This window comes from Protomyctophum bolini (assembly GCF_963924005.1).
Source record: "Protomyctophum bolini genome assembly, chromosome: 1".
Taxonomy (NCBI): domain Eukaryota; kingdom Metazoa; phylum Chordata; class Actinopteri; order Myctophiformes; family Myctophidae; genus Protomyctophum; species Protomyctophum bolini.
In genome coordinates, this window is record NC_137862.1 from 432867 (window position 1) to 442866 (window position 10000).

Genomic DNA, 10000 nt, shown 5'->3' on the forward strand with positions numbered 1-10000 from the left:
GTTTAGTCTACAATAGAACATCTATGTAAGGGGTTTACTTATTCATGTTCAGCTGATAACTGTGAGCTTGTAGATAAGCTGTGTATGGTTAATTGCTTCTCTGTGGGTGGTAGGATCCTCTCCTATAAAGGGAGACTGCAGGCAGAGCTAGTCAGTTGTGCTCTGGCAGGCAACATGCTGACAGCCCAGTGAGAGAGCTGCTAGGGCCCAGTCCAGGGGCATAGCCTAGTGCAGTTTGGTTATTTTTCCAAAGTCCTAAGTTTTGCATTAAGTATTTTTGAGTTCTTTATATTGGATTTTTGGCCAGTATTATTTTTGCTGTTTTAAAATCCACAAAAAGCATCGCTGACTGTTTTTGGAGCCTTGGCCCTCAGGCAACTTCACAAGGCAGTTTCTGCACAGGAAGTCTGTTTGACTTGTAAACAAGCTACGATGGATGAGCTGTCAAAGTACTAGTCGCTAAACCACGTTATAGCGACCATTATTTACAATATGAAAACTGTCACTTAGACAATGTATAGGTTACACACGCTGGAATTAAACATGGAACCTGCAGGCAGCATTAGGTGAGTAATTCATTGTATAATATATGACTCTGTGTGACCTGTGTCTTCTGCGGCAAGCTGTGTTTTGCATTTTCCATGTGGATTGAGGCTGTGTTTTTCTGGCACTTTAAGGCACTTTTGAAAGTGCCTTAAAGCATTCACTCCTGTCTTGATCCATGCTGGATCTGACCCTGCTGTCTGATAAATAATGATTTGGTGTGACTGCATGCTGTCTGATCAATAATGATTTGGTGTGACTGCATGCTGTCTGATCAATAATGATTTGGTGTGACTGCATGCTGTCTGATAGATAAATAATGATTTGGTGTGACTGCATGCTGTCTGATAGATAAATAATGATTTGGTGTGACTGCATGCTGTCTGATAGATAAATAATGATTTGGTGTGACTGCATGCTGTCTGATAGATAAATAATGATTTGGTGTGACTGCATGCTGTCTGATAGGTAAATAATGATTTGGTGTGACTGCATGCTGTCTGATAGGTAAATAATGATTTGGTGTGACTGCATGCTGTCTGATAGATAAATAATGATTTGGTGTGACTGCATGCTGTCTGATAGATAAATAATGATTTGGTGTGACTGCATGCTGTCTGATAGATAAATAATGATTTGGTGTGACTGCATGCTGTCTGATAGATAAATAATGATTTGGTGTGACTGCATGCTGTCTGATAGATAAATAATGATTTGGTGTGACTGCATGCTGTCTGATAGATAAATAATGATTTGGTGTGACTGCATGCTGTCTGATAGATAAATAATGATTTGGTGTGACTGCATGCTGTCTGATAGGTAAATAATGATTTGGTGTGACTGCATGCTGTCTGATAGATAAATAATGATTTGGTGTGACTGCATGCTGTCTGATAGATAAATAATGATTTGGTGTGACTGCATGCTGTCTGATAGATAAATAATGATTTGGTGTGACTGCATGCTGTCTGATAGATAAATAATGATTTGGTGTGACTGCATGCTGTCTGATAGATAAATAATGATTTGGTGTGACTGCATGCTGTCTGATAGGTAAATAATGATTTGGTGTGACTGCATGCTGTCTGATAGGTAAATAATGATTTGGTGTGACTGCATGCTGTCTGATAGATAAATAATGATTTGGTGTGACTGCATGCTGTCTGATAGATAAATAATGATTTGGTGTGACTGCATGCTGTCTGATAGATAAATAATGATTTGGTGTGACTGCATGCTGTCTGATAGGTAAATAATGATTTGGTGTGACTGCATGCTGTCTGATAGATAAATAATGATTTGGTGTGACTGCATGCTGTCTGATAGATAAATAATGATTTGGTGTGACTGCATGCTGTCTGATAGGTAAATAATGATTTGGTGTGACTGCATGCTGTCTGATAGATAAATAATGATTTGGTGTGACTGCATGCTGTCTGATAGATAAATAATGATTTGGTGTGACTGCATGCTGTCTGATAGATAAATAATGATTTGGTGTGACTGCATGCTGTCTGATAGGTAAATAATGATTTGGTGTGACTGCATGCTGTCTGATAGATAAATAATGATTTGGTGTGACTGCATGCTGTCTGATAGGTAAATAATGATTTGGTGTGACTGCATGCTGTCTGATAGATAAATAATGATTTGGTGTGACTGCATGCTGTCTGATAGATAAATAATGATTTGGTGTGACTGCATGCTGTCTGATAGATAAATAATGATTTGGTGTGACTGCATGCTGTCTGATAGATAAATAATGATTTGGTGTGACTGCATGCTGTCTGATAGATAAATAATGATTTGGTGTGACTGCATGCTGTCTGATAGATAAATAATGATTTGGTGTGACTGCATGCTGTCTGATAGATAAATAATGATTTGGTGTGACTGCATGCTGTCTGATAGATAAATAATGATTTGGTGTGACTGCATGCTGTCTGATAGATAAATAATGATTTGGTGTGACTGCATGCTGTCTGATAGATAAATAATGATTTGGTGTGACTGCATGCTGTCTGATAGATAAATAATGATTTGGTGTGACTGCATGCTGTCTGATAGGTAAATAATGATTTGGTGTGACTGCATGCTGTCTGATAGATAAATAATGATTTGGTGTGACTGCATGCTGTCTGATAGATAAATAATGATTTGGTGTGACTGCATGCTGTCTGATAGATAAATAATGATTTGGTGTGACTGCATGCTGTCTGATAGGTAAATAATGATTTGGTGTGACTGCATGCTGTCTGATAGATAAATAATGATTTGGTGTGACTGCATGCTGTCTGATAGGTAAATAATGATTTGGTGTGACTGCATGCTGTCTGATAGATAAATAATGATTTGGTGTGACTGCATGCTGTCTGATAGATAAATAATGATTTGGTGTGACTGCATGCTGTCTGATAGATAAATAATGATTTGGTGTGACTGCATGCTGTCTGATAGATAAATAATGATTTGGTGTGACTGCATGCTGTCTGATAGATAAATAATGATTTGGTGTGACTGCATGCTGTCTGATAGATAAATAATGATTTGGTGTGACTGCATGCTGTCTGATAGATAAATAATGATTTGGTGTGACTGCATGCTGTCTGATAGATAAATAATGATTTGGTGTGACTGCATGCTGTCAGCCAAGCCTTCTTATCGTACCGGCTCTATGAAAAGGTCCTGGTGTAAAGGTTCTTGTTTTTTTGTGTGATCTGCATGGTTTAGTTTAGACCTAGAATGCCTGTGATCATTTAATTATACTTCGTAAATTTTCATGTATCATAAGGCATAGATAGCTTCCATCGTTTCTTGTAGATATGAAAATGTGCGCCATAAATGTGATAAATGCTCCGTTTGTACTCACCCATTAAATAATTCCAAAGACGTGGAGTGAAATATGGTCCTCTAGTTTTATATCCATGTGAAAGTTCTGGCACAAAACGCGTATTTAGTGAATTAACTCCACTTTTTCAAGAGATGCACACGGACGCCTTTCTCTCCGGGCGAGGGGGACACAGACACAAACACAGACGTCATCACCAATTGACCAGGGAAACACAAAAGTTTGCGGTCACACAATTGGCAGGTGGTGTGATTAATTACCCAGCACCTATCGCAAAGGACACATGGATATAAAACTAGAGGACCATATTTCACTCCACGTCTTTGGAATTATTTAATGGGTGAGTACAAACGGAGCATTTATCACATTTATGGCGCACAGTTTGAACCCGAACAAGAAATTAACCTGGCCGTTCTATGGCTCTGTATGTGAAATACTGTGCATACTGTATGTAACAACAAGAGCCGTTCTAGGGCTAGGTTTAGTTTATCTGGTCCCAGCTCTTTAATTCTACGTTTTTCCTGCAGTGTTCTTCTTTCAAGCGGTGTTTTCTGCAGTGATTTAACAGACTTGTCTTGTTGTTCCATTATGAAAATGTATTAATCTATATTATTATCTTTAGCTGGCTCCATGTGGCTCATCATGCATGTTTTTCTAGCGTCTGTGGTGACTGTGTGGTGACTTGCACAGACACAGTCTGTGGTGACTGTGTCACCACAGACTGTGTCGGTGCAAGTGGTTTGTGGTGTGAATAACATTGATCGCACACATTTCGCGACCCAGTGGCTTCCTATCATTTGTATTGAAGACATGTGGACCGCAATGCATTACTTGTGCTAATGATAAACGGACAGCTTCTGCTAGTGGGATATCTTACTTTTAGGGGATGTGATTGTAGTCCATATCTTACTTTTAGGGGATGTGTTTGTAGTCCATATGTGTTTGTAGTTCATATCTTACTTGTAAGGGATGTGTTTGTAGTCCATAGCTTACTTGTAAGGAATGTGTTTGTAGTCCATATCTTACTTATAAGGAATGTGCTTGTAGTCCATATCTTACTTGGAGGGGATGTGTTTGTAGTCCATATGTGTTTGTAGTCCATATCTTACTTGTAAGGGACGTGTTTGTAGTACATATCTTACTTGTAGGGGATGTGTTTGTAGTCCATATGTGTTTGTAGTCCATATCTTACTTGTAAGGGATGTGTTTGTAGTCCATATCTTACTTGTAAGGAATGTGTTTGCTGCCGTTGACCAATGCCAGGATCACGTTGCCGAGGGCGGAGAGAGAGAGACAGAGAGGGGCGGAGCTATCACTGCCCCGCCCACCTCCTCCAACTCCTCCCACAGCCTTCACGTCACAGCTGCCCAGATCCAATAGGTGGAGCCGGCTACGCCCACCTGACACTATGGACAGAGAGGAGGGGGGAGGGGAGAGAGAGAGAGAGAGAGAGAGAGGGAGAGAGAGAGAATAAATGTAAAATTTGTTTAACCACTTTAATTCTATATACATAGAAAATCTGGAAAAATCTGGAATATTTTTCGAAACATTTTAAAGGACATACACCATGAATTTAAACTTTTCCCATGTTTTAGTTTTTGGGGGCTCCCCTACGTGTCTTCTAGGGGCGTGCATCTAAAAATCGATTTTAATTGCAATAATCGAAGTATATCGAAATGAAAACGGCAACATTGATTATGTTTTGCAATGGAAATAATCAGCATCGAATCGTTTTGATAAGCAAATAATCAATTGTGTCAATACTAAATACACAAGAAAAAAGAAAAAAAGGCGTTTAATTACTTCGTTTAAAATAATGTCAATGTTTTAAACATTGCAGGCGTCAGATAGATAGATGGTAGTGTAACGTACTGCCTCCTTTCTATTGGTAGATGGTAGTGTAACGTATCAGTGTAACATACTGCCTCCTTTCTATTGGTCGATGGTAGTGTAACGTATCAGTGTAACGTACTGCCTCCTTTCTATTGGTAGATGGTAGTGTAACGTACTGCCTCCTTTCTATTGGTAGATGGTAGTGTAACGTATATCAGTGTAACGTACTGCCTCCTTTCTATTGGTAGATGGTAGTGTAACGTATATCAGTGTAACGTACTGCCTCCTTTCTATTGGTAGATGGTAGTGTAACGTATATCAGTAGAACGTACTGCCTCCTTTCTATTGGTAGATGGTAGTGTAACGTATATCAGTGTAACGTACTGCCTCCTTTCTATTGGTCGATGGTAGTGTAACGTATATCAGTGTAACGTACTGCCTCCTTTCTATTGGTAGATGGTAGTGTAACGTATATCAGTGTAACGTACTGCCTCCTTTCTATTGGTCGATGGTAGTGTAACGTATCAGTGTAACGTACTGCCTCCTTTCTATTGGTCGATGGTAGTGTAACGTATATCAGTGTAACGTACTGCCTCCTTTCTATTGGTAGATGGTAGTGTAACGTACTGCCTCCTTTCTATTGGTAGATGGTAGTGTAACGTATATCAGTGTAACGTACTGCCTCCTTTCTATTGGTAGATGGTAGTGTAACGTATCAGTGTAACGTACTGCCTCCTTTCTATTGGTAGATGGTAGTGTAACGTACTGCCTCCTTTCTATTGGTAGATGGTAGTGTAACGTACTGCCTCCTTTCTATTGGTCGATGGTAGTGTAACGTATATCAGTGTAACGTACTGCCTCCTTTCTATTGGTAGATGGTAGTGTAACGTATATCAGTGTAACGTACTGCCTCCTTTCTATTGGTCGATGGTAGTGTAACGTATATCAGTATGACGTACTGCCTCCTTTCTATTGGTAGATGGTAGTGTAACGTATATCAGTGTAACGTACTGCCTCCTTTCTATTGGTCGATGGTAGTGTAACGTATATCAGTGTAACGTACTGCCTCCTTTCTATTGGTCGATGGTAGTGTAACGTATATCAGTGTAACATACTGCCTCCTTTCTATTGGTAGATGGTAGTGTAACGTATATCAGTGTAACGTACTGCCTCCTTTCTATTGGTAGATGGTAGTGTAACGTATATCAGTGTAACGTACTGCCTCCTTTCTATTGGTCGATGGTAGTGTAACGCATCAGTGTAACGTACTGCCTCCTTTCTATTGGTAGATGGTAGTGTAACGTATATCAGTGTAACGTACTGCCTCCTTTCTATTGGTCGATGGTAGTGTAACGTATATCAGTGTAACGTACTGCCTCCTTTCTATTGGTCGATGGTAGTGTAACGTATATCAGTGTAACGTACTGCCTCCTTTCTATTGGTCGATGGTAGTGTAACGTATATCAGTGTAACGTACTGCCTCCTTTCTATTGGTCGATGGTAGTGTAACGTATATCAGTGTAACGTACTGCCTCCTTTCTATTGGTAGATGGTAGTGTAACGTATAAGTGTAACGTACTGCCTCCTTTCTATTGGTCGATGGTAGTGTAACGTATATCAGTGTAACGTACTGCCTCCTTTCTATTGGTAGATGGTAGTGTAACGTACTGCCTCCTTTCTATTGGTCGATGGTAGTGTAACGTATATCAGTGTAACGTACTGCCTCCTTTCTATTGGTCGATGGTAGTGTAACGTATATCAGTGTAACGTACTGCCTCCATTCTATTGGTAGATGGTAGTGTAACGTATAAGTGTAACGTACTGCCTCCTTTCTATTGGTAGATGGTAGTGTAACGTATATCAGTGTAACGTACTGCCTCCTTTCTATTGGTAGATGGTAGTGTAACGTATATCAGTGTAACGTACTGCCTCCTTTCTATTGGTAGATGGTAGTGTAACGTATATCAGTGTAACGTACTGCCTCCATTCTATTGGTAGATGGTAGTGTAACGTATAAGTGTAACGTACTGCCTCCTTTCTATTGGTAGATGGTAGTGTAACGTATATCAGTGTAACGTACTGCCTCCTTTCTATTGGTAGATGGTAGTGTAACGTATAAGTGTAACATACTGCCTCCTTTCTATTGGTAGATGGTAGTGTAACGTATAAGTGTAACGTACTGCCTCCTTTCTATTGGTAGATGGTAGTGTAACGTATATCAGTGTAACGTACTGCCTCCTTTCTATTGGTCGATGGTAGTGTAACGTATATAATTGTAACGTACTGCCTCCTTTCTATTGGTAGATGGTAGTGTAACGTATATCAGTGTAACGTACTGCCTCCTTTCTATTGGTCGATGGTAGTGTAACGTATATCAGTATGACGTACTGCCTCCTTTCTATTGGTCGATGGTAGTGTAACGTATATCAGTGTAACGTACTGCCTCCTTTCTATTGGTCGATGGTAGTGTAACGTATATCAGTGTAACGTACTGCCTCCTTTCTATTGGTAGATGGTAGTGTAACGTATATCATTGTAACGTACTGCCTCCTTTCTATTGGTAGATGGTAGTGTAACGTATATCAGTGTAACGTACTGCCTCCTTTCTATTGGTCGATGGTAGTGTAACGTATCAGTGTAACGTACTGCCTCCTTTCTATTGGTCGATGGTAGTGTAACGTATCAGTGTAACGTACTGCCTCCTTTCTATTGGTAGATGGTAGTGTAACGTATATCAGTGTAACGTACTGCCTCCTTTCTATTGGTCGATGGTAGTGTAACGTATATCATTGTAACGTACTGCCTCCTTTCTATTGGTAGATGGTAGTGTAACGTATATCAGTGTAACGTACTGCCTCCTTTCTATTGGTCGATGGTAGTGTAACGTATATCAGTGTAACGTACTGCCTCCTTTCTATTGGTCGATGGTAGTGTAACGTATATCAGTGTAACATACTGCCTCCTTTCTATTGGTAGATGGTAGTGTAACGTATATCAGTGTAACATACTGCCTCCTTTCTATTGGTAGATGGTAGTGTAACGTATATCAGTGTAACGTACTGCCTCCTTTCTATTGGTCGATGGTAGTGTAACGTATATCAGTGTAACATACTGCCTCCTTTCTATTGGTCGATGGTAGTGTAACGTATATCAGTGTAAAGTACTGCCTCCTTTCTATTGGTAGATGGTAGTGTAACGTATATCAGTGTAAAGTACTGCCTCCTTTCTATTGGTAGATGGTAGTGTAACGTATATCAGTGTAACGTACTGCCTCCTTTCTATTGGTAGATGGTAGTGTAACGTATCAGTGTAACGTACTGCCTCCTTTCTATTGGTAGATGGTAGTGTAACGTACTGCCTCCTTTCTATTGGTAGATGGTAGTGTAACGTATCAGTGTAACGTACTGCCTCCTTTCTATTGGTAGATGGTAGTGTAACGTATCAGTGTAACGTACTGCCTCCTTTCTATTGGTAGATGGTAGTGTAACGTATCAGTGTAACGTACTGCCTCCTTTCTATTGGTAGATGGTAGTGTAACGTATATCAGTGTAACGTACTGCCTCCTTTCTATTGGTCGATGGTAGTGTAACGTATATCAGTGTAACGTACTGCCTCCTTTCTATTGGTCGATGGTAGTGTAACGTATATCAGTGTAACATACTGCCTCCTTTCTATTGGTCGATGGTAGTGTAACGCATATCAGTGTAACGTACTGCCTCCTTTCTATTGGTCGATGGTAGTGTAACGTATATCAGTGTAACGTACTGCCTCCTTTCTATTGGTAGATGGTAGTGTAACGTATATCAGTATAACGTACTGCCTCCTTTCTATTGGTAGATGGTAGTGTAACGTATATAAGTATGACATACTGCCTCCTTTCCCGCTCTTCTCCATGCGGTATTGGTAAACGTGGAGTGTGAACAACATGTGTGAGTTCCGGTGTTCTTCCTGCTGGTTGCTGTGGCGAGCAGCCAGTGCCGCGTCCAGGAACCAGGCGGCTTTCTCTGGGCTGGGAGCCCGCAGTTCTGACTGGTTCTGGAGCTGAAACATAGTGGACAGAGTTCAGTTCTGACTGGTTCTGGAGCTGAAACGTAGTGGAAAGAGTTCAGTTAGTTCTGACTGGTTCTGGAGCTGAAACATAATGGATAGAGTTCAGTTCTGACTGGTTCTGGAGCTGAAACATAGTGGAAAGAGTTCAGTTCTGACTGGTTCTGGAGCTGAAACATAGTGGAAAGAGTTCAGTTAGTTCTGACTGGTTCTGGAGCTGAAACATAGTGGAAAGAGTTCAGTTAGTTCTGACTGGTTCTGGAGCTGAAACATAGTGGAAAGAGTTCAGTTAGTTCTGACTGGTTCTGGAGCTGAAACATAGTGGAAAGAGTTCAGTTAGTTCTGACTGGTTCTGGAGCTGAAACATAGTGGAAAGAGTTCAGTTAGTTCTGACTGGTTCTGGAGCTGAAACACAGTGGAAAGAGTTCAGTTATGACTGGTTCTGGAGCTGAAACAGAGTGGAAAGAGTTCAGTTAGTTCTGACTGGTTCTGGAGCTGAAACACAGTGGAAAGAGTTCAGTTCTGACTGGTTCTGGAGCTGAAACATAGTGGAAAGAGTTCAGTTAGTTCTGACTGGTTCTGGAGCTGAAACATAGTGGAAAGAGTTCAGTTCTGACTGGTTCTGGAGCTGAAACATAGTGGAAAGAGTTCAGTTAGTTCTGACTGGTTCTGGAGCTGAAACATAGTGGAAAGAGTTCAGTTAGTTCTGACTGGTTCTGGAGCTGAAAC

The 10000-nt window shown here is 40.5% G+C and overlaps 1 protein-coding gene across 1 annotated transcript in view; it reads right to left on the reverse strand.

Annotated features, from left to right (window-relative positions):
• The window catches only part of kif26ba (kinesin family member 26Ba), a gene marked incomplete at its 5' end in the record, with an annotated part of 124515 nt that overhangs the window by 53735 nt on the left and 60780 nt on the right, over positions 1-10000 (reverse strand). The window contains 2 exons of the mRNA XM_080762392.1: positions 4617-4797; positions 9094-9265. Of these exons, the coding sequence (XP_080618518.1) occupies positions 4617-4797; positions 9094-9265 (353 nt within the window). The remainder of the gene's footprint in view (positions 1-4616; positions 4798-9093; positions 9266-10000) is intronic.